The sequence below is a fragment of the Condylura cristata genome, unplaced genomic scaffold, assembly GCF_000260355.1.
Source record: "Condylura cristata isolate star-nosed mole 26May11 unplaced genomic scaffold, ConCri1.0 scaffold00026, whole genome shotgun sequence".
NCBI lineage: Eukaryota > Metazoa > Chordata > Mammalia > Eulipotyphla > Talpidae > Condylura > Condylura cristata.
Genome location: NW_004567127.1, coordinates 643,276 through 669,821, shown reverse-complemented (window position 1 = coordinate 669,821; position 26,546 = coordinate 643,276). Strand labels below are relative to the sequence as shown.

Sequence of the window (26,546 nt, the reverse complement as noted above, 5' to 3'; positions counted from 1 at the left end):
AAAAATTGAAAGCAACCCACATGTCTAAGTACAGGTACACCTCAGAGATGCTGTGAGTTCAATTCAAGGTCATGTCAATAATACAAAGCTAGCAATAAAGCAAGTCATGGCTTGCTTGCTTTCTCAGTGTGTGCAAAAGTTATGTCCACACACAGTCTACTGAGTGACAGCACGCATTATGCCTCAAACAGCAACAATGTACATACCATGATTTAAAACTACTGCTAAAAAATGTGCAGAGACCTGAAGTGAGCCCAAGTTGTGGGAAAATGTCTAAAATAGACTTGCCAACACAAGGTTGCCAGCAATCTTCAATCTCTACCAAATGCAGTATCTGCAAAGTGCAATAAAACTCGTTATGCCTACACGGTTTAGTCATACGGTGGAGTAGTATGCACCTGTCAAAAGATGAGTTTCACCCCTTTTAGTAACTCAATGGCAATGGTAGGCCCACGTATTAAAAGAACAAAAAAAGGCCCTCCCTGGTGGCATAACGGGTAAGGACGCAGCACTGGAAGCCGGCCGCAGCCGCTTCAGCACGAGTTCAATCCCAGGCCCCGGAGGTGACCCACATGGCACAGCAGCTCCTCCCCTCAGCAGTGAACTTCGTCCATCAGCCTGTTCTGCTCCCCACTCTGTCTCTGGTGAAGCCTCTCGCCTTCCGCATCTCTGGCCTGTACCCCAGTTCTGTACGAATAAATAAATAAATCTTAAAAAAAAACAAAACCAGAAAACTCAGGCATGACCTTGTGCATACAAGCCTAGAAAACTATGCTGTTTTACCTCCGAAGAAGCGGGGAGGCGAGGGTAAGTGGCAAGAGCAGAGAGGCTGCACTTTGATGTCCTTAACTGTCAAAATGTGCACAATGTATGTAATAAAACACCCTCAGGTGAAAGGCAGAAAACCATCTGCACTCAAGAGGTGTGTAGACTGAGCCTTCGCGCAGGCCTAAGAGCAGGCACCGCGGGGGCGGGGCTTCCGGACGCCCAGGCCCCGCCCCCCCGCCAGCGCTCGCTCTCACGTGCGCGGTGGACGGCCGTGCGCATGCGTCGTCGCCCGCGTTTCCCTGCTTCGCCTCTGAGGGGCGCTGTGGGCTTTGGATTTGACCCCGGCGGGCTACCGTCGTGGGGGACCGGAACGGCACCTGAGGTGTGCTTCCGGGCGTCTTCCCCTCCCCTCCCTCACGCTCCTTCCCTCCCCCGCTCCCTTTCCCCTCGGGTTTCGTTCTCCCCCTCGGAGCCGACCCCGCGCGGAGTGACTCTGGGGGCTGCCGGTGGCTCGGCGCTGTTGTGGCCGGAAGCGGGAGGCGGGAGCTGGCTGTGGACTGAGGTATTCGGGTCCGGCTTTCCGGGATGTTTTGTTGTGGGAGGCGTCGGGCCCGGGTGGGCGAGGAGTCTTCGCGGGCCGCGAGCGGGGGCGGGGTTGAGCTTGGCTGCGAGGGGGTGGACGCACCCCGAAAATGAGCGGCGGGGTGGGCGCTGGCCGCGGCCGCGCGCCGTCCCGCGGGTGGCTTCAGCCTTGGCCCGGCGCCGCGCGCGGCCGCGGGCAGGAGGTGCGGGGGGCGCCGCTCTGCGCAGCTTCCGTGCCCTTCAGTGTCCGGCCTTGCAGGTGAGCGTACACCTGGAGCCAGGGGAGGGGCGCGGAGAACTAGACTGACGAGGTGGGGGGCGCAGGCGTGTCAGCCCGGCGGGCGCGCGCTGGGCCCCGGGGACCCTCTCCAGGGGCCGGCGCTGCCGCGTGGCCCACGCTCTCGTGCCGCGAACTCCCGAAAGTGTAGGCGCTCACCAGATCTCGGGCTCGGGAGCCGACGCGACCGGTTCACTGTGGGCACGGTGGCGGGGTGCGGAGTTTGCTCAGGAGCCCCGTGGCGCTAGTGGCGGGGTGCGGAGGAGTTTGATCCGGAGCCCCGGTGACGTCTGTGTGCTCTGCCCCGCAGAGGGCGGCAGCATGTCCTCCCTCCCGGGGTGTATCGGTTTGGATGCTGCGGCTGCCGTGGAGTCCGAGGAGATCGCCGAGCTTCAGCAAGCTGTCGTGGAGGAGCTGGGTATCTCCATGGAGGAGCTCCGGCAGTTCATCGATGAAGAACTGGAGAAGATGGACTGTGTCCAGCAGCGCAAGAAGCAGCTAGCAGAGTTGGAGACATGGGTGATACAGAAGGAGTCCGAGGTGGCCCACGTTGACCAGCTCTTCGACGATGCGTCCAGGTGAGCCATCCGGGTACTGAGGCGGTCCCTCCGCGCAGAGTATGATATTGGGGACATGCGCTGAGCTTTATACTTGACAAGGTACAGATGTGTAGGACTTGGCTCTGCTCAAAATCCGACCCCACAGCCACCCACTCAGAATATTTTTCTGTCAGGCTGATACACGATCCATAGGTCTGGAGTGCGGTCTCCTTCCCTCTGCGCTGCAGAACACTGGCTTTCTTTCCCAGTAAGATCCCCTAGGGAGTGAAGATTATAAAGGGTTACTAACTTCTGTAACTGACGAGTGAAAGGTTCCTACAAGGCCCTCCCTGGGGTGCAACTTTTTAAATTAGTGCAACTGACAAGTGAAAGTTTCCTACAAGGCCCTCCCTGGTGGTGCAACTTTTTAAATTAGCGCAGCCCTGCAAGCTGGCTGCGGCCACACAAGTGAGAGTTCGATCCCCAGCCCTGGCCGGCAGACCTCTCCTGTCTCCCCTCAGCAGTGTACTTGGTCAGTCCGCCTGTTCTGCTCCCCACTCCGTCTCTGGGAAATCCTCACCACCCCTGCACCTCTGACCCCAGTGCTGTATGCGTAAATAAATAAATCTTGAAAAAAAAGTTCCTACAGCCCTCCGCCTGCTAGCACCCTCCCCTGCCCCCGGGAGATTTGTTAATTGTGCCCTGGTGTCACTGCTATTTGAACACATTTTCAGATAGCAGGGTAAATAATGAAGTAGGGGTGAAAGTACTTTACTTTAGGCTTATTTTGGATTTGGGGGGAACTATTGTGTAAATCAGTAATTAAACAATATTCTATGCAAAAAGCATGCTAGATTTTATCTAAATAGACCTGGGAATATGCCCTGTTTCAGTTCAGTGTATACTTAAATACCTTCTCCCTCTGCTGGCTTTGACCTTTTCTACATGTGTTCCAATATTAGGGCAGTGACTAATTGTGAGTCTTTGGTGAAGGACTTCTACTCCAAACTCGGACTACAGTACCGTGACAGTAGCTCTGAAGATGAAGCTTCCCGGCCTACAGAAATAATTGAGATTCCTGATGAAGATGACGATGTCCTCAGTATTGATTCAGGTAAGAGATGAGACTAGGAACAGGCAAGGCAGCATTGAAACTGAGACACTAGAAGATTAGCAGATGGAAGACCCAGGAAGCCGGGAGAAACCGTCATCACTGACTCCATACTTCAAATTGTGGAACTTGGCTGTTACAGAAACACTTAGAATGTGGTTCGTACCAGAGGCGTCCTGGAAAGCCCCTTCCTTTCCCAGTCTGTGTGAGCGCCATCCTGGATTTCCTGGCTTTCCTTTACGGGTGGCAGTAACACCTGTGCGAAAGTGCCTGACAGCAGTAGGTTGTCTTTGTCTGCTTACCCAGTTTTGTATTTGATATAAAGTTCACTTTCTGGAGGCTGGCCTGGATGTCATCAGCTTGTGCAATCGCCATGGGTGCAGCCCGGCTCCGCGGTAGCCACTCCCCGCTTCTTGCTGTTATTTTGCCATTTTAGAAATTTCACATACGTAGAATCGTTCGTGATCTTTAGTGTCTGACTTCTGTCAGTCTCGTTGAGAATTTATCCAGGTTGTTGCATGTTTCAGTAGTTCCTTTTTGCTGAATAATATTCCATTGTTGAACATTTGGGTTTGAGTGGTTTCTACTTTGGGCTGTTACGGATTACCCTGCTGTGAACATTTGCATGTAAGCCTGTGTGTGGGTGTCAAGTTTCATGTCTCTTCTTGGATATTCCACCCTGGAAAGGAATTGCATAGGTCTTACTGTGAGTTTTTAAGAAACTGCCATACTGTTTTCCAGAATGGCTCTACCGTTTTACACTCCACTAGCCACATAAGGGCTCGAAGAGCCCGGTTTCCGTGTACCTCGCCTGTAGCCGGTATGCTCAGCCATTTGTCCTAGTCATATTAGTGGGTGTGTAGTGGGATCACATTGTCACTGGTTTGCATTTCCCTCTGGACATTAAGCATCTTGGCACATGCTTATTAGCCACTTAAGTATATTCTTTGGGAAAACACCTATTCAGATCTTTTGCCTTTTCTTTTTTTAAAGATTTTTATTTATGCATGCATGCAGATTGAGGTGCAGGCCAGAGGTGCAGGGGGTGAGAGGATTCTCCAGAGACAGTGAGGAGCAGAACAGGCAGAGCGACTTAAATACACAGCTGAGGGGAGCAGCGGGGAGACAAGAGAGGTCTACCATGCCATGTGGGCCACCAGGAAGGGCTCTCTTTTGCTTTTTTTTAAATTGGGTTGTCTTTGTTGCTGACTCTAGGTACAATTTATCAGATATATGAACATTTTCTGTATGTGGTCTTCTGATTTTCATAATGGTATTCATCATTCAGAGTGGGGAGCAGGACAGATGACTGACAGATGGACTGAAATACACTGTTGAGGAGAACTGTGGGTGGGTCAGGAGAGGTCTGCTGTGCCCTGGGGCGCTGCAGTGGCTGCGGTAGCTTTATATGCTGTGCTTTAACCCATTGCATCACCAGGGAGGGCCCAAGAGTAAAAATTCCTAAGGCAAGGGTTGAAGGCGGTTTGTTTCTTTGTTCATGGCTATCTAGTTGTTCCACCGCTGTTTGTCAGAAATCAGCTTACTATTTATATGAGGGTCTGTATTGGGATTCTGGTCTGTCATATTGATGTAAATGTCAGTATGCCAACATTACCCACTAAACTACTATAGCTTTATAGTAACTATTAAAATCACTAAATAATAGTCCTTCAAATTTATTTGTATCTCACATATATTCCGAGTAAGCTTTAGGGTCAACTTGTTAATTTCTATGAAAAAATGTTTATAACCCCATAAGATTTTTAAATATTTTTAATGGGTTTGTTTTAAAATTGTTTATTTATTTTTAAAATTTATTTTTGCATACAAGAACTGGGGTACAGGCCAAACGTGGTGGGGGCAAAGGTTCACCAGAGACAGAGTGGGGAGCAGAACAGGCAGATGGACTGAAGTATTCGGCTGAGGGGAGCAGCAGGTGGATCAGGAGAGGTCTGCTTCATCATGTAGGTTAGTTCCCTGGCCGGGATCGAACTCATGTTGCAGTGGCTGTGGCTCTCTTCATAGTGCGGCACTTTAACCCATTGCGCCAGCAGGGAGGGCCCTTAAATTTTTTACTGTTAATGTTGGTTTACATTACTATATGTGTTTTAGGGATATATGCTCGCACTTCTTCAAATTTATGTTACTATGCGACACCCATGAACTGCTAGGCTTTTTTTTTTTTTCAAAGATTTATTTGTGTATACAGAACTGGGGTACAGTCCAGAGGCTCAGGGGCAGTGAGAGGCTTCACCAGAGACAGAGTGGGGAGCAGAACAGGCAGATCTACGAAGTACACTGCTGAGGGAAGCAGCGGGCGGGCCAGGAGAGGTCTGGCTCGCCATGTGGTCTCCTCCGGGGCAGGCGGCAGGCGGGAATCGAACTCATGCGGAAGCGGCTTCAGATTCTCAGTGCTGTGCTTTAACCCGCTGCGCCACCAGGGAGGGCCTAATAGAAAATATATTGACCCTAAAGATCAACTTAGGAACCATTGCCTTTTTTTTTTTTTTTGTAAGATTTATTTATTTGTGCATACAGAACTGGGGTACAGGCTTGAGGTGCAGGGGCAGTGAGAGGACTCACCAGAGACAGAGTGGGGAGCAGAACAGATCTGACTGATGAAGTCCACTGCTGAGGGGAGCAGCGGGCGGGTCAGAAGAGGTCTGCCATGCCCTGTGGGTCATCTCCTGGGCAGGCGGGGATCGAACTCATGCGAAAGGGGCTTTAGCTTCTCCCTCTCCACTCCCCCTCCCTTCCCCAACAGCAAGGAAAACAAAAGAGAACATAAACAACTGGGGCTGTATCAAACTAAAAAGCTTCTGCTCAGCAAAACTGTCACTAAAATAAAATATAAAGACGCCTTAAAAAATGGGAGAAAATACCTATACACCATACATCTGACAAGGGACTGGTACCAAAGCTCTGCAAGGAACCTAATCATATAACTCAACAGAAAGACAACAATCCAGTCAGAAATTTGGCAGAATAACTAAACAGACAGTTCCCAAAGGAGATACCAGTCTGTGCAGGCACATGGAAAACTGTTCATCATCACTTATCATCACTCAGGGAAAGCAAGACCAGAATGAAATACCATCCCTCACCTGGGAGAATAGTCTGTATGGAAAAGACCAGAAAAACAAGTGCTGGCAAGTATGTGGAAAAAGGGGACCCCCCTCCTGGAAAAAGGGGACCCTCCTACGCTTTGGTGGGAATGCAGACTAGTCCAACCCGAGGCCAAGCATTAAAAACTGGATCTTCTCACAACCCAGTAATTCCACTCACAGGCATCTATCCCAGAAATTCAGAAACACTAAGTTGAAAAGAAATGTGCACTCCCGTGTTTATTATAGCACTGTTTACTATAACCAAATTCTAGAAACCACCTGCCCCAAAACAGATGGGTAGGCTAAGGTGTGGTATATATACACATGGATTATTACTCAGCAATCAAAAAATAAATAAGTAAACGCATGCTATTTGCAGCAATGCAGATGAAACTGGGATTGTGTTGAGTGAAATAAGCCACAAAGAAAAAGAGAAATACCAGATGGTGTAACTGATATGTGGAATGACTGAAGTAAGAGGCACATGGAGACAAGCTTTAACAGTGACTCTGAAAGCTCTTGCAGAACTGAAGCTTGCAGAGTGGGGAGGGAGTGGTCGAAGGCTAAGGATGACGCGGCAGGCTGGACAGCGGCTTCTGACGGCACCTGCGGGTGGTTTCGGTGGCAGTGCCTGGTCGGGTAGCCAAGTGTCACCTGAACAGAAAGTCAACATGACTTAGAGGAGACACGTGGAGCTGAGAGACATGTAAAAAAAATTTTAAATACTTTTTTTTATTGATACAACATTGCAAATAAAAGAGCCTCCTGTCATTTCCTAAATCTTGGCTGTAAACTTTTCTCTAACATACAAGAGTAATTAGAACCAAGAAAATGTTCAGCTGTGTACTTGTCTGATACTGCCTTTATTATGAGGTGGCACATTCCCTCTGTGCCTGCTTGCTAAGAGCTTTTAACTCAGTACATGGCGGAAGTTTATGTAATACTTCTTTACATTTATTGAGACAGCGGTTTTTTTATCCTTTTTAATGTGATATATTACATTTGTTGATTTACATAGATTGCACTATCCTTGCATCCCCACTTAGTCGTTGTATGAGTTTTTGTTTTTGTTTTTTAAGATTTATTTATGCTTACAAGGACTGGGTACAGGCCAGAGGTGCTGAGTGAGAGGGTTCACCAGAGACAGAGCGGGGAGCAGAACAGGCAGATCCATTACAACATACTGCTGAGGGGAGCAGCAGGCGGGTCAGGAGAGGCCTGCCACACCCTGTGGGTCAGCTCCCTGGCTGGGAATTGAACTCATGCTGCAGTGGCTTCTAACAGCTTCATAGTGCTGTGCTTTAACCCACTGCACCATCAGGGAGGGCCCTGTGTGGGATCCTTCTAATGTGTTGTTGAATTCAGCTTGCTGGTATTTTGTTGAGGATTTCGCATGTGTGTTCATCAGAAATATTGGCCTGTAATTTTCTTAAGAAAATTGGCTTTGGTATCAAGGTATTGATGCCCTCATAAAACAAGTTTGGAAACATTTTCTCCTCTTCTGTTTTGGAAGTTTGAGAAGGATTTGTTAATTATTCTTTAAATGTTTGGTAGAATTCACCAGTGAAGCCAACTTAGTTCTAGACATTTTAACTCAGTCTTGTTTCTAGTAATCCACCTTCAAGATTTTCTATTTCTTCACGATTCAATGTTTGTAACCTGTATATTTCTAAGAATTTATTTCTTCTACGTAGTCAGATTTGGTGATGCAAAATTGTTCCTTGCAATCAAGATGATCCTTTGTATTTCTGTAATATAGATTCAGTGGCTCTTTCGTTTCTGGTTTTATTTATTTGCACTCTTTTTCTCTCGAGTGCAGCTAAAAAAAGATTTATCAATTGTTTTTATATTTTCAGAGAACTAGTTTTTTCTTTCATAGATCTTTTGTGTTGTGTTTTTAGTTTCCACGTCATCGGTTTTTGCTCTGATCCTTGTATTTCTTCCCATCTCTTAACCTTGGATTTTATTCTTTTTCTAGTTTCTTGAAGTATAAAATCAGGCTTTTTTTTCTTTAGATAGACTTTTACTACTATGAAAGTCCTTCTTAAAACTCCTTTTGCTGTATCATTCCATAAGTTTTAGTAAACATTTTCCATTTTCATATTTCTCAAGCAGTTTTTTTTATTTTTATTAATCCATTGGTTTCTCAGTAGCGTGTTAATTTCACACATTTGCAAATTTTCCTCTTGTAATTGATTTCCAATTCAATCCTTTGTGGTAAGAAAAAATGATCAATTTCAGTTCCTTAATATTTCACTAACTTTGCTTTATGTTATTAAAGATTATTAATCACATTTGTATTTGTTATAATTTAAGCTTTTTTTTTCTTTCTAACTTTATTTATTTTTGCGTAGAACTGTGGTATAGGCCCAAGATACTACAGGGGGTGAGAGGTAGAGATCAAGTGGGGAGCAGAACAGGCAGATTCACTGAAATCCACTGCTGAGAGGAGCAGCAGGGAGACAGGAGAGTCAGCCGCATCACACTGTGTGGGTCCCTGCCTGGTGGGGGCAGGCTCAGGCCGTGGTGGCGGAGTGTGAGGCTCAACCCCTAGGCCACCAGGAAGGCCCCATTTTGTTATTTTAAGACACATAACTTTTCTCTTTTTTGCCTCTTTCTTAACTCAGTTTTATTGGGATATAATTGATATAGAACATTATCTAAGTTTAAGGTGTACAACAGAAAGATTTATTATAAAACGATCACTAACGTTGCCTTCCATTTGTAGAGGTATGTTGAAAATCTCTAAATTAGCATTCTCCAATTCAGTAGTCATTGTGTACTTGTTAAAATTATGGAAATGTTAAGTGTTCATTGTTTTCCAGAATATGTAAAAAGCCCTTGTAACTCACAAATCAAAAAACAACCCAATTAAAAAAATAGGCAAAGGATTTGAATAGCTGTTTCTTTAAAGAAGATACTTAGATGGCCACTTTTAGTATTCAGATGGCTGTGAACAGCAAGTGTTGATAAGGATGAGGAGAAATTGGAACTCTGAAGAGTTTGTGGGAATGTAGAATGGCACAGCGCTTTTGGCAGGTCCCTTAGTTTCTCAAAAGATCACACACCATTACCGTATAGCCCATCAGCCCCACTCCTGCCTTGAACTCATGGGAAACTTGAACATGTACCCCATAAGGGCTGTATGCCAAGGTTCTTACCAGCATTATTCCCAGTAGACAAAAAGTGAAAATAATCCAAATTTGCATCAGCTGATGAATGAGCTGATAAAATGTGATAAAGCCATATAATGGGGTCTTATTGAGCCCCCAGGAATATTGAGGTACACTGATAAACATGGCTTCTATGGTGAGCCACATGCGGCATGACTCCAGTTACACGAGATGATCAGAACAGGCAAGTAGACAGAAACAGTCAGTGGTGACCAAGGCTGGGGGGGGGGGCGGAATGGGGAGCTGATGGGTCTTTTCAGCTCCCAAAAAGAAATTCCATATCCATTAATGAGGTTTCTTATTTGGAGGAGTGATGAAAATGTTCTGGTGGTGGTGGTTGTATGACCTTGTAAATGTACAAAAATTATTAAACTAAATATTTTGAAAGGTAAATTTTATGGTTTGTAAATTATATCTGAGTTTTTTTATATTTAATGAAATTTAAAACTCAGCAGGTATACTCATCGCATTTCATGTGCTTAAATAGCCAAATGTCAACAGATAGGTAGACTCAGAATTTTCCTGCTATCTCAGCAAGGTCTGTTGGACAGCCCTTCTCAGGAATAACATTGCTACTTAATTCATTGATTACATCTCAATTCTTGATCACTCCATCTATAAGTAAATTATCATCATAAAGCACAGGCACACGATGGAAATCCCAAATCCGTTAAGACTGCCAGCCCACCCTCCAGATACGTGTTGCCCCTGGCTGCTGCGTATCTTTCTAGAGCCTTTTGGTGCTTTTACATGTGTATGTGTATCTTAGGTCTAGTTTTCAAATGCTTGTGTTAGTGCTTTTAGGTAACATGGGCCTTGAGATCTTAGAAATACCTACATGGAGAGTCTTTTGAACTCAATTAGCGTTTTTCTCATTCCTAGGTGATGCTGGGAGTAGAACACCGAAAGACCAGAAGGTGAGCTGGCCTGGGCAAGGGAGTGGCGACAGGTAGCAACATGAAAATGGCAGAAGCCGTTGGCCTGACCAGTGGGCTCAGCCACCGATATGTCGTCCTCTCCTGTCACCAGCCCTCTAGACTGCAGGCCCTGAGAGGCCGCTTAGCTGCTGTGCTGAAGGCTGTGTGAGCGTGGGCCTTCGCACCAATCAGCTCCTGTTGCTAATCAAGAAAAGCCCCCTAAGGCTAATTTCTGAACCAGATTTGTAAAAAAAGGGTTGTTTTGCCTCATAAAGCATAACCGTAAGCTTTCCAGCATTGTTCATTCCATCTTGATTTTTAAGGCCAGATGTTTTTCTTACTCTTAAGTTATTTCTAACCCATGCTCCTGTCTTAGAACTGTTCCCCTCCTCCTCTGTACAACAGCTCCGTGAAGCTATGGCCGCCTTAAGAAAGTCCGCCCAGGATGTCCAGAAGTTCATGGATGCGGTCAACAAGAAAAGCAGCTCCCAGGACCTGCATAAAGGTTGGGTAGGAAGTGCCAGGGGCGGGAGGAGGCGGATTCCCACAGAGCTTTCTCGGTCACTGACTGGCTCGGCGTCTCAGCAGCCTTTCTCCGCTGCTGACGGAGTATTTCAGCACCACTGGCTGTACATGTGCAAGCTTTATGATTTTGTTTTCTTTGTTGTCTGCTTGAGTCTTTTTGTCTGCTCGTTGTGATGATAGGCTCCTGTCCTCAGTAGCCCAGTTACACTAGTACAAATATCTTTTTACTTTTTTGTTCCAAACTCATGAATACTTTCTCCAGTTGGAAATCAGGAAGAACAGAGTAATTTAGACTCATAAAAAGGCCTGAGGGAGGCTTTGTTTGTAGAATTGTGCTATTAATGGATGCTCTACAAGTGTTTTACAAATACTATTTAGAATTTACCATGTAGTAGATAATGTTAATAATGAACTAAGGGCCTCCCTGGTGGCCCCAGGGGTTAAGGCGCAGCACTGTGAAGCTGTCCGCAGCCACTGCAGCAGGAGTTCAGTTCTCAGCCAGGGAGTGACCTACAGGACTCAGCAAACCTCTCCTGTCTCCCCACTGCTCCCCTTAACAACGGATTTCAGTGGATCCACCTGTTCTTCTCCCTGCTCTGAGTCTGGGAAATCCTCCCACCTCCCACACTTCTGGCTTGCGCCCCAGTTCTTGTATTAAGTTTAAATAAATAAACCTTTAAAAAAAAAAAAAAAGACCTGGAATCATTTGGTTAAAGTGAGATATAATTGGATTACATGTAAACTTCAGCTATTCAAATCTTCCTCCTACAATAAACAATTGAGTCAGCTGTCTCCTGGCATCTGTGCCAAGACCAAGAGAACAACAGAAGTCACCCCCTTTCCCTGGCGACCTGCTGCGTCCTTTATTCTTTCTTTCTCCACCCAGTCTACGCCACATCTCTTTAGACCAAGTTTGTCTCCCATCTTTAGGAACCTTGAGTCAGATGTCTGGAGAACTGAGCAAGGATGGCGACCTGATAGTTAGCATGCGCATTCTGGGCAAGAAGAGGACCAAGACGTGGCACAAAGGCACCCTCGTTGCCATACAGACGGTTGGTATGTTCAGGCTACATGGAGAACTAAGGGATGGCAGCCTGCAGGGCCCCGCGGCTGAGTTTGCCCAGGGCCGCGCTCCTGCGGGCTCTAACGGCCAGCATTGACATCGAAGCCGACAGGCTTTCTGCGTGTCCTTCCTTCGCTCAGGGCCGGGAAAGAAGTACAAGGTGAAGTTCGACAACAAAGGAAAGAGCCTGCTGTCGGGGAACCACATCGCCTATGACTACCACCCTCCCGCCGACAGGCTGTACGTGGGCAGTCGCGTGGTGGCCAAGTACAAAGACGGCAGTCAGGTGTGGCTCTACGCCGGCATCGTCGCCGAGACCCCAAACGTCAAAAACAAGCTCAGGTACCGGCGGGCCTGTGAAGGGCGTGGAGAGGGGTACAGCGCCTGCCGGTTGGGCCAGTCGGGCCTCTGTGTTCCCCATCCCTGGGGGCCAGAAGCCCCTTCTTTCTTTGCCACGGTAGTCAAGTGGGTGATTTTTCCTCACATGCACCCTTTTTTTTTTAATTAAGGGGCAATGTAGGGGGAAAATCATCAGGGTTGATTATTGGTGAGGAGTAAAAAGTACATATGGAAAGAAGAATTGAAGCTAAAATTAAATGGCTTTTAGCAAAATAGGAATCTTGTGGTGGAACAAGAGTAAGTGGCTTTTGGGAAAGCGGGGAATGTTGGTTAGGTGAGGGGAGAACTCTCAGCCCTCGGGCAGCAGAAAGGATAGCAAGAAGTGAGCCCCAGGAGCACCCCGGCCGGGTGCTGCACCCACGGGCCGGCAGCTGCGTCACGCCGTAGGTCCGTGGGCAGTGGCGCCTGACTGCCGGTTCTGTGCACCCCTTCCTTGCAGGTTTCTCATCTTCTTCGATGATGGTTACGCGTCCTACGTCACACAGTCTGAGCTGTACCCCATCTGCCGGCCACGTGAGTGTCCCTCCTTTCTTCATCAGGTCTTCTCTTCCTCCTCTGCCTTATTTTTCCTCTTACAGTGGTCCATTGAAAAGTCCTAATCTTGTTCCAGTTCTAAGGTGCATACGTTAGACTAATATATTTTAGATCACATTTTTTTTTTTCCTCCCGAATCCAAATGCTGAGTCTTTGTAGTCAGAGTGAAGACTAGAAGATCCTGACTGGCGCCAGGCAGCTGTACCGTGTCTGTGTTCTGCATCATTCCTAAGTGGTGTGGACCTGCCTTTCGCCCATGCTTGTCCTGGACCCGCATTTCATGCCGCACTGGTCTGTGTCCGTGGTCTGCACAGTGCCTGCTGCAGAAGAAGCCTGTGGGTAAAGCTCACCGTGGCCTCTCTGCAGCTTGGGCTTCAGGACAGACTCCTAGAGCAGCCGCTATTTTTTTTTTTTTTTTAAGATTTATTTACCCATGAAGAACTGGGGTACAGGCCAAAGGTGTGGGATTTGAGAGCACTCCCCAGAGACAGAGTGGGGAGCAGAACAGGCAGATCCACTGAAATATAACACTGCTGCAGGGGCAGTGGGGGGACAAGAGAGGTCTGCCTGGCCATATGGGTCACTCCCTGGCCGGGCACCAGACTCAGGCTGCAGTGGCTGCGGACAGCTCCATAGTGCCGCTTTTTAACCTGTGGTGCCAGCATGGAGGGCCCGAGAAACAGCTATTCTCAACTGCAGGCTCTGCTGATGTAGTTTGTTCGTAACAGTGATAAAGGTATTCAGGACCCCAAGGCCTAACGGACACTGAGAAGAGAGGGTAAATTCAAAACCACTGTTGTTGCTACTTTCCTTATTTGCTTCTAAGTTCGCATCAAGTTAGCAAGAATTTCCACTTGAATTTTTCCAAGGAGAAACGTCTGCTTTATGCAGTGAGTGGCTCCCCTTTACTGGGGCATTGCTGGCCCGGGATTTCCGTGCTGTGTGTGCGTTGCCCACAGGGCCAGCACCGTCAGGTGTCTTGGCTCTGCGTCCCTTAAGCTTATCACTTGTAGTTTGCTTTTTCTCTTCCAACGTGGAAAGCACCTGTGTCCCTGTACGACGTACCCGGCCTGCCCCCCTCAGCCCTCCTTCTTCCTTGGGACAGTGAAAAAGACGTGGGAGGACATCGAGGACATCTCCTGCCGAGATTTCATAGAGGAGTACATCACGGCCTACCCCAACCGGCCCATGGTGCTGCTCAAGAGCGGCCAGCTCATCAAGACCGAGTGGGAAGGCACGTGGTGGAAGTCCCGCGTCGAGGAGGTGGACGGCAGCCTCGTCAGGATCCTCTTCCTGGTACGGGACCCTCGGGTGGGCGGTGGCGCGAGAGGCGGGGGAGGGCAGCTGTGGCTGCCCAGACTGTTACTCTTTCTTCTCCCACTTCCCTGAGTGTTCTGCATCAGGCTTTCCCTTTTTTTATAGTGAATGTTAAAAATAAAACCCCTGAACTCAACTGTGGCCTGAATCCGCACGGTTGGTTCTTCTCTAGGATATGTTCACGCTGCACGTGTTTGTCCAGGTCAGGGCTTTGATGGGACAGAAGAGGGACCAGGCACCGGAGGCCTTGGCGGCGTTCCACGGCTCCGTCGTGCCGTGGGAGCTTCTCTGCAGCCCTTTTCTCCCGTCTCATGCTTTGGGCAGAATGGTTTCTGCCCTGAGCTACCTCAGCCCTTTGCTCCTGAGACCTCGTGATCCTCGCCCCACGTCTTGTATTCTTGTACGTGTCGGTCTGTCCAGGGAATCCTTAAACAGTGCGTGTTTTCCTCCTTTATGTCCCTGGCTCCGGTTACGGGCCAGGTACGCAAGCTCCTTGGCTAGGTAGGGAATTCAGAGCGACAACCCCAAGGAGATGCGTGAAGGCCTGTGACCCGTCTGTCCCCACCCCCGTCTTCCCCCAGGACGACAAGAGGTGTGAGTGGATCTATCGAGGCTCTACCCGGCTGGAGCCCATGTTCAGCATGAAGACCTCTTCAGCCTCTGCACTGGAGAAGAAGCAAGGGGGACAGCTCAGGACGCGCCCCAATATGGGTATGCCCCGGAAGGCACCGGGGACGCGCCCCACCAGCACGGCGCCAGCTGCAGCAGCTGTCCTTTGCTGCCAGGACTTTGGGCAACAGGACGCAGGCCCTGAGCTGGCAGAGGCGCTGACTCCACACGTGAACGCTCTTACACAGTCACACAAAAGTCTGAACGCGCGGGCTCAGGGTGTGGGAATGATCGGAGCGGCCACCTCTTCGTCCTCATGAGGCCACCAGCTTTGTGTTAGCCCGTCACTTTTTTCAAAAGCCGCCTGTTTTTGTTTCTATGTTTCTAGCAGTTTCCGGCTGATGATGTTCTTGGCTGGCTAAGCTGATCGAGGTATCCATTTTTGTAAAATTGCGCCAAGTATAGTATAATTAGTCATCTGAGGCAAGAAAGTTAAAAGTCTGAGTTAAAATCAAAGCCCGCGTGTACCCGTATTCGCACTTCCTGGTGTGAATAATGGCGGTGGTTGGTCTTAGTGCTGACTCGAAATGCTTCATTCTCTTTCCCAATACATAGCGATACACACTGAGGGTCACGTGAATGTAAGTGATACAGCTGGCATCTTAACTGCTCGATTTCCTCTTTCCTGTAGGCGCTGTGAGGAGCAAAGGGCCTGTGGTCCAGTATACCCAGGATCTGACAAGTACTGGGACCCAGTACAAGCCAGTGGAGCCCCCACAGCCCACAGCGCCGCCTGCCCCCGCCGCCCAGCCTACACCCCCTGCCCCTCCTCTGTCACCCCAGGCAGGTGACAGTGAGTGAGTGCCGTTTCTTCCTTTCACCAGTTTCTTTCTGTGTTGTGTTTCTTTATCCCTTACTATCGGATCTTTAATCTCCTAGGAGCTTGGAAAGCCAGCTTGCCCAGTCACGGAAGCAGGTAGCCAAAAAGAGCACATCCTTCCGGCCAGGATCTGTGGGCTCTGGTCACTCTTCCCCGACGTCCCCTGCGCTCAGTGAAAATGCCCCTGGTGGGAAACCTGCCATCAGCCAGTCATATCGGTGCGGAACCCCCAGGCGCCCTGTGGGGTTGGCAGGGTGGACCCGGTGGTGGCCATGTTAGGGAGACTCCTGGCTCCCAGGAACGTGGGTGTGGATATTGTTGTGAGGAGTTTGGACTTGAAAAACTGGACCTTGAAAGCTTGCCCAAAAAACAGAACATAGAAATAATTGAGTAGGAGACCAGTACCTAGAAGTAAGAACTTGCCAGAACGTCATTTGTTAAAACTTCCCGTGGAGTGTGGTGTCATCGTGGAAAAGAAATACTGCAGCTTCTTTCTTTAAATTGTGGGATTTAGTGAAGGCATTTGTAGGACATGTAGAAGGATAAAGAGTGGTAGTAGAAGACTAGATTCTTTTCCATAATTCACAGGCAAAATTAACTTGGAAAAAGCACGTTGTTAAAAAAAGATAGCATCAGTCAGTGCAGAGTAACCAGGGCATTTAATTGTCCAAGGCGGGGAGTGTGGGCGAGCTGATATTCCTGCATTATCGTTAGCTTTAAGACTACAGCAATTTGACAGATTCGGGAAGGGGCGTGGCCAGCTGGAAGGGTAGTAACATAAAAAATCCAGTTGCCTCCCATCTGATATCTTGCCTCTCGTTTGCAGGTCACCTGTAGGCTCAACTACTTCAGCCACAGCACCCCCAGCACCTCCGGCCCCCCCAGTCCTACCGGCCCCGCCAGCCCCCCCAGCCTTCCACGGCATGCTGGAGAGGGCACCATCAGAGCCCTCCTACCGAGCCCCTATGGAAAAGCTTTTCTACTTACCTCACGTCTGCAGCTACACATGTCTGTCTCGGATCAGACCAATGAGAAATGAGCAGTACCGCGGCAAAAACCCTTTGCTGGTGCCACTACTGTACGACTTCCGGCGGATGACAGCCCGGCGCCGAGTTAACCGGAAGATGGGCTTTCACGTCATCTACAAGACACCTTGTGGCCTCTGCCTTCGGACAATGCAGGAGATCGAACGCTACCTGTTTGAGACTGGCTGTGACTTCCTTTTCCTGGAGATGTTCTGTTTGGATCCCTATGTTCTCGTGGACCGGAAGTTTCAGCCCTATAAGCCTTTTTACTATATCTTGGACATCACCTGTGGGAAGGAAGATGTTCCCCTATCCTGTGTCAATGAAATTGACACGACTCCCCCACCCCAGGTGGCCTATAGCAAGGAACGAATCCCAGGCAAGGGAGTTTTCATTAACACAGGCCCTGAGTTTCTGGTTGGCTGTGACTGCAAGGATGGATGCCGGGACAAGTGAGTTGGCGGGCGGCTAGCTGTACATCCGACTGTTACGGTCGCCTTTCTTTCCACCTTCCGTCTGCCTGCCTTTCGTCCTCCTCCCCCTCCCCTGGGGCCCTGCCCTCTACCTCCGTGAAAGCTGGGCGTAGAGAGGCCAGGTCTGCTCTGGCCACCTTACGGGGCCTGTGTCTTGCTGTGCCTCTCTGATAGGCCTTTTCCTTTGCTTCCCTCCGCTGTGCACTCAGTGGCCACTTTCACTCTGTCTCTGCCTCATTCTCAGTCATGTTCTTCCCCCATGTTTTCCTTTCTCATTGTACGAGAGGAGAAGCAGATGGCCCTGCCGTTTCTCATCCCTTTATTAGAGCTTCCTGCCCCGAAGGAAGTCTCTGGCTCTAGCCGTCCCTTCTCTCTCACGCAGGTCCAAGTGTGCCTGCCACCAGCTGACGATCCAGGCGACAGCCTGCACACCGGGCGGCCAGGTCAACCCGAACTCTGGCTACCAGTACAAGAGGCTGGAAGAGTGTCTGCCCACAGGGTGAGTCAGCAGGGAGGGGGCACCTCGGGCCGAAGAGCATGTGTTCCTCCTCTGTGCTCTTGGGAGCCATCGGAATTCCAGAAATTGGAATCAAAAATTAAAGAACTGGACCAGGCATGTTAGCAGTTAAATCTGTCTTACTAGTTTCCAGCATATGTTTCTTCCTTGGGTTTTCCTGAAAAGGAAACATAGAATACCTAGCAATTTTCTTTTGTATTAAAAAATTACCTTGACTTCACAGCTAGGTAATGTATATGCATATGTCCTACAGATTTTGGTTTACTCTAGCAAGTGCGATGTAGTCGGAGAGGTGGAGTAGGCAGGGATCTGATGACGTAGGACTCTTAACGAACGTGAAAAGTTAGACTCAGACACATGGTGGATAAGCTGTGAGAGAGCAGGAGGCAGCTAAATGCCTTCAGGTCTGCCTTTGAGGACATTTGGCTTCTGTCTGGAGAACAGGCCGTAGGGGCAGCAGAAGTCAAATCTGGAAGAGCAGTTAGTAGGTAATCCCAGAGACACAGAAGGGAGCTGTGGAGTCCGGGCTTGTGGTAGGACGGAGGTACAGGGGAGAGGACAGCGTGTGGGTTTGAGGGCATTTGGAGGTCGGGCTGCAGAACGTGCTTGATGACTGGGGAGTGGAGGAGCAAGATCACGCACAGCTCCTGAATGTAGTCAAGCAGAAGTCAGCTCCTGCTTGTAGTCAAGCAGAAGTCGTTGGCGTGGCGTGCCAGAGGAGTGCAGGTCTGAGGGAAATTCAGCTTCTGCTCCGGCTGGAGGAAGTGTGAGGTGCCCACTCGGCGATCGGGCGGGTACCGAGAAAGCCGGAGGCTGGGCGTGAGGGGTAGGCAAAGCCTGGCTGAGTTCGTGTAGAGGAGAACTGCTGCTGCTGGCAGAGAAAGAGCCAGAGGGAACTCCAGGTTTACAGCGTTTAAAGCGTGAGCAGAGGCGTGGGGGCCTGCACGTGAGGCTGTTGAGGACGGGCAGGGCAAGGCGGACGGCAGGAGTGAGATACGACGACACGGTGGGTTGGTGTCTGGAACTGGGGGCTTGGTAAGTCCCTCGCTCATAATTAACATCATGACGAGCGGAGAAATCGGGGAGGAGAACAGCACCAGTGGGGACTCAGAAACTCCCTGTGCCTGAAGCGGCTGTGTTGCCACATTGGATGGGCCACTCCCGTCCCACAGGCGAAACAGAGCCCCACTGAAATAGCCGCTGATCAAGTGTGGCCACTATGTCCATGGACACTGAAAAGACAGAAAATTCTAAAAACGTCTGGAGAAGAGAAATAGACCGCAATAAAACATAGTCTGGCCTTCTCACAGTGCCATCGGGTGCTCTGTGGAAGTGGGGGATTCCGTCCAGGATTGAGGGGTAACGGTCTCCAGCCTAGAGTTCTAAACCTGCGTGAAGCTGTGGGCTCCGTGTCCGGGAGGCCAACGCCACAGTTCAGGCATAAGATACATCCAGATTTCCCGTTACCCCCCTTTTCAGTTTGTTGTGGGAAATGTTCATCCAAAATGAGAGAGGAAGGGTACCACATCAAGAGAGGGGTGCAGGGAGAGGGGGGCGCGGGGAATCCCGAGGCGGCAGCGAGCACGCTCGGGTGTCCCCGTCTGCTTCGGGGGTACAAGTTCAGTAGAGACCGGCTGGGTTTCGGTTTGATGTTTGGGGGGGGGGGTTTAGGCTCTTCAGAAGAGACTGGGACTGTGGGGCGGTGGGGGAGGGGATTTGAGCTGAGTGCGTGTGGGCTGAAGCAGAGGAAAGGCAGCGCTTGCTTAAGCTGTGTCGCTCTCATTTCTGTCGTCGTACAACAAAGATCTGAATCTTCACAGCGTTAGTTTTGGTACCTGAGTGGTAGCTACGTGGACGTCTCTCAGAACTGTCTGCGGAGGGAATGCTTCACGAGAGTATTTTCCAAGCACCACAAATAGTATGTGTTGGCCTGCTTCACGCGCTCGAACGATTCCCTCCTGAGCTTGGGGTTTTCCTGTGTTAGCACTGGTCAGAGGACACTGCTGCCCGCCCCGCCCAGCTCCCTCCACAGCTGCTTGGCACTGAGGTTCTTCAGCTCCGTCCGCACCGCCCCGGCTGACCACTGCTCCGGGCCTTCAGCTGTCCCCGGCGCGGCTGTCTTCTTGAACCAGACTCCTCAGGTTCGGTTTGCCTCCGTAGAGGCCCTTCCTGGTCACTCTGAAACTCGGCCAGCTCCACCCTGAGTCCTCCGTGACTGCCCTGTCGGCGTCCTCAGACGCTGACGGCTTTCACTCACTCACTGGCTGGTTGTGTTGCGCCTTCTCCCCTGACCGTGAGCTCCTTAGGGGCGGCAGCCTCGTCTGTCTCGCCGTGGATCTCCAAGAGCTGACTTCCCGGCGCCTGCACAGCCGCGCGCAGCAGCTCTGTTGCGTGATGAGCGCGGGCCGCCCAGGCGCATCTGCGGGGCTGCAGGGTCGTGATTCGCCTGCGCCGCGGCCCCGCGGCCGCTCAGCGTGCGGGTTCACCGAGAGCTGCGCCGCGCTCTCCTCCGGGTGAGCCGTGCTTTGGTGGCTTTTTTGCAGATGGCTTTTCCGTGAGGCTGGAATGAGAACACGTACCGTGCTAGGTATTCACGTAATGCACAACCAAAGTGTGTGTGTTCCGCAGATCAGAGGTGCTCTTAGCTTTGTGCAGAGGGAAGTGACTGATGTCATCGGCCGCGCAGTGCACCGCTGCCCTCTCCCCTGCAGAATGCGTCCCTTACGTTCACACCCCAAGAAACACGTGGCACCCCAGCACGGAGAAAGCAGCGAGAACCCGCGACAGGGACCCCTGGAAAGATTCGATTCTTGGCAGAACTGTTACTTTCCTTCAGTGCTCACATTTGCTGGATCGCTGACCAACTGTAATCGCGTATTTGCAAAATAGGTGTTAAATTCTCAAGCTGGACACACGCCAGCTCCTGGAGAGTAGGAGGGCCCGTTCGCTGCGTCCCCGGTGCGTGGCACAGCATGGAATTTGCTGAACGCTCTGATTTAAAAAATACGAAAATCGAGGCGAGCGCAGCGCCCGGACTGATCCCCCCCACGGCGTTGGGCACAACTGTTAGGCCAGCGCCGCCCAGCAAAGCCGCCCTGCCGCCTGGCTCAGTTTGCTTCTGCCGTCAGTGCGGTCGCTGTAGAGCTGAGCAGGTCTGTCACCCGCACGAAGCCAGCACTGAGATGCCCAAGTAGTGGCCACGTGAAATGCCCCCGCACTGCCCGCACCCGCCATCCCATGGGGAGGACTGTCCAGGACTGGCTGGCCTGCTTGGGTTGTCCGTTATCTCCCAGCGGCTCTGAGGTAAGCACGGGGAACTTACCAAGCAGCAGGCAGACATGGCCGCCACTGGCACGGGCCTCCCGTGCCACACGTCCAAGGCTTTTGGCTTCTTCACATCGCTGATAGCGTCCTGGCCAGCCTGGAACTGCTCAGTGTCCCCAGAGGACACTGTGTCTTGATGTGCCGTTACCGCGGCGGCAGCCGGGGGAGGCCTCCTCGGCCCCAGGCTGGGCCATGGCCACGTCCCCTCCTGCGAGTACACCCCAGGAACCTGGGGGCCTGCGGGCTGCTGGGGTGGCTGAAGGTCTGCGTTGTGCTGTTGACTGTCACATTCATGAGTGGCCTTTTCCAAGGCAGTGGTGTCCACGGGATGACAGCCCTCCAGCCTGATGTCCTCACGTGCACCATGGCTGACGCCTCCCTGGGGCCGGCTAGCTTGCTTCAGTCTGAGGTTGAAGAGCATGCCAGTGTGGGGCTGGTGAAGAGCCCAGCCTGCCCGGGCTGGTGCTGGGAGGCGGCGGCACCATCTGTATTATCTCTGGGCGCTGGGCGTGGGAACAGCCATGGCCCGGGACACGGCCCCGGGGAGCTAACGCACGCTGTTGTGAGTGCTTGCACCTGGTTTCCGTCTCATCGGTCCCCCCAGTGCTACTAGCCAGGGCACTAACGAGTACCTGGAGAAGCCATGCACTGACTGCGAGCCCGAGACCGCCCCACGCTGCTGCGTCCCGATGCAGCGACTGCTGAGGGGTCACCCAGAGGGCGCAGGGGCCCCGGAACGCGTCTCAGGCTATTTCCTCTGACCCACGTGGCCTGTGAGGAGTTTCCTGACTGGTGAGCGGGCAAGCACAGCCACAAGCCATTCCAACTTCAGAAAAAAGCCTAGGGAGTCAGAACAGAAGATGAGAAACAAGAAGACCCAGGAGAGAAGACCAACGAGAACCAAGAAGCCCAAGGGGTCAGGGAGTTCAGGCTGTCGGAGCAGGCCTCTCCGGGGCTGGCACCTTGCCATATCTCCTCCACCTTTTCCCCCAAGCCCCTCGGGTGTTTGTGTCTGCGTATTTGTGTGAAAACACCGAATCTGAGCACTCCCAGGGACTAGACCCCGAGCGCGAGCCCTGCCACGCGTCCTGGGGCTTCTTCCAGCAGCTGCCCTGCCCGCCTGGGCTTTCAGTGTCCCTTCAGGAGGAGACGCTTGAGGCAGCCACAGCACAGAATCCTCAACGCCTGAGCGCCTGCTCAGAGTCTGGAAAGGCACCTCATCGAACATTCTAGAAGGGGTAGGTGGGTCTTCAGGGACCCCTGTTCTTTGCACACCCCTTGAGCAACATCAGCCACTTGTCAGTTGGTTCTCCTGGTGGCCCCACGTGAGCCAGGACACCACGCTGCCCGCCTCTGCCCCTCATTGCTGCCAGTGGAGACTGGCCATCTAGTTTCCATTTCTGCAAGAACCTTTGTTTCTGTAGCCTCCAAAGAGAAGAGTGAAGGCCGGTTTTACCCGGAAAGAATACCATGAGCTTCAGCGCCCTTTCCCTCGGTCTCTGCTCCCTTTGGGCATATGGGCTCCAGCTTTTCTCGCAGCGTTTTCACATTTGCGCCTGTTTCCTCAGCTTAGCTGGCCTGTGTGCCTGCGTTAGTGACTCTAGCCTGTTTCCCTCTTAGCTTGCTTGGCTTCTCTCTAGGTGTTAGGTGTTCCAGTATTTACTGTCAGTAACGGTAGGGTAGACACCTCTATAAATTACTCTTCCGCCTCTGAGTTACTTCCTTGGGCAGTTTGATTCCCCAACAAATCAAAGCATAAGACAGGTGAGTGAATCTTCACACGTAGCTCGCTCCCCCACGGGCGGTACCCGGGAGTCGCTGCTGTTCTGTGCGCTGAGTGGACACGTGCGGCCGTGACTAACTGTGCTCTGACCCTCCAGCGTGTACGAGTGTAACAAGCGCTGCAAGTGTGACCCCAGCATGTGCACCAACCGACTGGTGCAGCACGGGCTGCAGGTCCGGCTCCAGCTCTTCAAGACTCAGAACAAGGGCTGGGGCATCCGCTGCCTGGACGACATTGCCAAGGGCTCCTTCGTCTGTATCTACGCAGGTCAGTGATGACAGGAGGGCCGCGCCCGCTCCCACGAGGGGCCGCTGACCAGGGACTGCGGTGCTTGCCGCCTGACCTCGAGGCGGGCAGCCGGCACGCCCTGTAAATAACGGGGTGAGGGAGGTCCGGGCCGCAGTGCCTCACAGGGGCAGGAAGGAGGGGCGGGGTGCGGCTGGGCGTGCGATGCTCCAGAGGGGAGAGGACAGCGCGGTGCCCCCGGGCCCTTTTCTCCCGTGTCAGGGCAGAGGGGTCTTGCGTGGCTGACAGTTCTCCTGGGAAACAGTAAAAGGAGAGAAGGGCCAGGGTTCAGCACTTCAGGGCACTGAGGAGGAGCTGAGTAGCCCAGGGCGCACGTAATGGAGGCGTTTCAGCTCCGCTGGCCGGTGGGTGTTGAGAAAATGACCCTTACTCTCCAAAAAACTCTTCATAGCTCTGGAAGGCATTTAATTTCCATTCCCAGGCAAAATCCTGACAGACGACTTCGCAGACAAGGAAGGCCTGGAGATGGGCGACGAGTACTTCGCCAACCTGGACCACATCGAGAGCGTGGAGAACTTCAAGGAAGGCTACGAGAGCGACGCCCCCTGTTCCTCTGACAGTAGCGGCGTAGACCTGAAGGACCAGGAAGACGGCAACAGCGGCACGGAGGACCCCGAGGAGTCCAACGAGGACAGCTCCGACGACAACTTCTGCAAGGACGAGGACTTCAGCACCAGCTCGGTGTGGCGCAGCTACGCCACCCGGCGGCAGACGCGGGGCCAGAAGGAGAACGGGCTGGCGGAGCCGGCCGCCAAGGACTCCCGCGCCCCGGACCTCGGGCCCCCGCACACGCCCGTCCCGCCGTCAGCCCCTGGAGGCGGCTGCAACCCGCCTTCCTCCGAAGAGACGCCCAAGAACAAGGTGGCCTCGTGGCTGAGCTGCAACAGGGTCAGCGAGGGGGCCTTCGCCGACTCCGACAGCCGCTCTTCCTTCAAGACCAGCGAGGGCGGGGAGGGCCGCGCCGGGGGCAGCCGCGGGGAGGCCGACAAGGCTCCGGCCTCGGGCCTGGGCGTCAAGGACGAGGCTGACGTCAGGCCAGCCAAGAAGGAGGTGAGCAGTGGCTTCTGTGAAGCGCGGCGGTGGCAGGCGTCACGTCCCACCCCCACCCCCGTGTGTAGAGAACCACATTGCTGGGAGAGCCTGCTTGTGGGGGGAGGTCTGTCAGGTACTCCAGCCGTGAGAGGTTTTGGGTGACTTTTGTTAAATTGAGGATTGCTTTGTGTTTTCTACATCATTTGGTGAGAGAAACCAGGCATTGACTTAAAAAATAGTTTTAAAAGTGTTGAAATGACCTCATTAGCGCTCCTTGTCCTGTGAGGTTCTGCCCGTGGCTGTCCACGAACTCGGCAGCCGCGTCCTCACAGCAGCACCAGCCCCTTCGGGGTCTGCTGATGAGTGTTGTTGCTTCAGGGTGTAGAGTAACTCCTCAACCCACCCAGGCACCTCTCGCCGACTCGTGTCCTTGGTGGTCACTGGCGATGAAAGCTGCCCATGTGTCACCCAGGGCTCTGGAGACATTTAATCTTCGCTTTTTTTCCAGGACCCAGATGACCGAAGCAAGCTGTCACTGTAAGTGTCTGCCGTTTGCCTAAGTCCGCCTCCCCACAGGCCTTCAGAAGGAGCCTGAGAAACCATCTCCTGACCCCCCCACCCTTCCTCCCTCAGAGTTCCTGAAAGCTCCCGCAATTATGGTTACAATCCTTCCCCGGCGAAGGCTGAAGGACTCCGCCGCCCACCCAGTAAGACCAGCATGCACCAGAGCCGAAGACTGCTGGCCTCCGCTCACGCCAGCCCTGACGTACGTGGCCACCCCGAGCCGCTCGCCGGCTTTCTGTTCATGCGAGTCTGAGTGAGAAGGTTGCGCCTCGCCCATCTGTCGCTATACGTCTTGCTGCGTGGTCTCGCCTGCCCCACCTGCCTGCAGCCACGCCTCATCTGCTGCTGCAGTCTCGGCCCCTTCCCGCCCGACGGGTGAGAGGGACACGAAGGCCCTCTCCGCTTACACACTTCCCCTGGCCTTCTGCCTCCCCAGGACGTCCTGACACTGTCCAGCAGCACAGAGAGCGAGGGGGAGAGCGGGGCCAGCCGCAAGCCCGCTGCCGGTCAGACCTCAGCCGCCGCGGCCGACAGCGATGACATCCAGACCATCTCCTCGGGCTCGGAAGGGGATGATTCTGAGGACAAGAAGAACATGTCTGGTAGTCTGGAAGGCCTTCATGGGTACTAGGAAGGAGCGGGAGGAAAGTTGGGGAAGAGGAAGCTCGAGAAGGGGGGAAACCTGGCCCCAGAACCAGAGCATCTCCCGGATGCGCCGACTGGCCGTCCTCTCTTCCCAGATCCCTTTCTTTTGCTCTCAGTCCTTCCTCTGAGCCCAAACTACTCCCGTTTGAAAAAGCAGCAACCCAGGGAATCCGACCGAATCCCAGCTGGCCGGGGCCCCTCGCTACCCTGCTGGGATGAAAGCTGGGGGCAGAGTCCAGGGGGGGACAGGCCCTGACCCGTTCCTCCCTTCTGCCCAGGTCCAACAAAGCGCCAGGTGGCGGTGAAATCAACCCGCGGCTTTGCGCTCAAGTCCACCCACGGAATCGCCATCAAGTCTACCAACATGGCGTCCGTGGAAAAGGGGGAGAGCGCGCCCGTGCGGAAGAACACGCGCCAGTTCTATGACGGCGAGGAGTCTTGCTACATCATCGACGCCAAGCTCGAAGGCAACCTGGGCCGCTACCTCAACGTGAGAGCCCTCTCCCTCCTCGGGGGGTGCCCGTCCTCCCCAGGGCCTGCTGCCTTTCTGTTCCTTCGGTCCCACGGGGGCCCAGAGGTGGCCTTCTCAGGCCTGCCTGCGCGGGGAGGATCGAATGGCCTTGTTTTCCTCCCCGCCCTCACCCCGCAAAGCCGGATTCTGTTTCCCTGCTCCTCACCCAGTCTTGGCCTTCCACCTGCAGCACAGTTGCAGCCCCAACCTGTTCGTCCAGAATGTCTTCGTGGACACCCACGACCTTCGCTTCCCCTGGGTGGCCTTCTTCGCCAGCAAGTAAGAGGGCGTCGGGCGCGGGCGCGGCTGGGTAGCAGCGGCAGCGGGGGGGGCCCCTCTGTGGCCGGCCCCACCGGCGTGTGCTGGGCCCCGGGAGCCTGGGCGCTGCCAGCCTCGCCACGACCCTCTTCCCCCAGGAGGATCCGGGCCGGCACGGAGCTCACGTGGGACTACAACTACGAGGTGGGCAGCGTGGAGGGCAAGGAGCTGCTGTGCTGCTGCGGCGCCATCGAGTGCCGCGGGCGACTGCTCTAGGCCGAGCCGCTGCCGCCGCCGTCCTCTCCTC

At 52.5% G+C, this 26,546-nt stretch overlaps 1 protein-coding gene across 3 annotated transcripts; it reads left to right on the top strand.

Annotated features, from left to right (window-relative positions):
* Positions 1-1,151: 1,151 nt before the first annotated feature.
* SETDB1 (SET domain, bifurcated 1) lies at positions 1,152-26,536 on the top strand. 3 transcript variants are annotated; one of them, XM_004689550.2, is made up of 22 exons: positions 1,152-1,330; positions 1,938-2,205; positions 3,129-3,280; positions 10,440-10,474; positions 10,880-10,979; positions 11,930-12,055; positions 12,203-12,404; positions 12,901-12,974; positions 14,101-14,291; positions 14,894-15,023; positions 15,613-15,778; positions 15,861-16,019; positions 16,628-17,278; positions 17,682-17,798; positions 23,021-23,190; positions 23,651-24,279; positions 24,770-24,798; positions 24,895-25,027; positions 25,262-25,427; positions 25,749-25,960; positions 26,172-26,260; positions 26,398-26,536. In XM_004689550.2, the coding sequence occupies exons 2-22, from the start codon at positions 1,949-1,951 to the stop codon at positions 26,513-26,515; spliced, it is 3,906 nt and encodes a 1,301-aa protein (XP_004689607.1). In that variant the 5' UTR covers positions 1,152-1,330; positions 1,938-1,948; the 3' UTR covers positions 26,516-26,536. The 3 variants fall into 3 exon arrangements, with proteins under 3 accessions (XP_004689607.1, XP_012585539.1, XP_012585538.1); XM_012730084.1 differs by lacking the exon at positions 1,152-1,330 and adding an exon at positions 1,570-1,609; XM_012730085.1 differs by lacking the exons at positions 23,651-24,279; positions 24,770-24,798; positions 24,895-25,027; ... (2 more) ...; positions 26,172-26,260; positions 26,398-26,536 and having other exon boundaries at positions 19,637-23,060.
* Positions 26,537-26,546: the final 10 nt, after the last annotated feature.

Coding starts and splice junctions, on each gene's coding strand:
- SETDB1 (XM_004689550.2), top strand. CDS start 1,949: ATGTCCTCCCTCCCGGGGTGTATCGGTTTGGATGCTGCGGCTGCCGTG. Junction 2,206..3,128: donor CTCTTCGACGATGCGTCCAG/GTGAGCCATCCG, acceptor TTCCAATATTAG/GGCAGTGACTAATTGTGAGT. Junction 24,280..24,769: donor TCAGGCCAGCCAAGAAGGAG/GTGAGCAGTGGC, acceptor CTTTTTTTCCAG/GACCCAGATGACCGAAGCAA.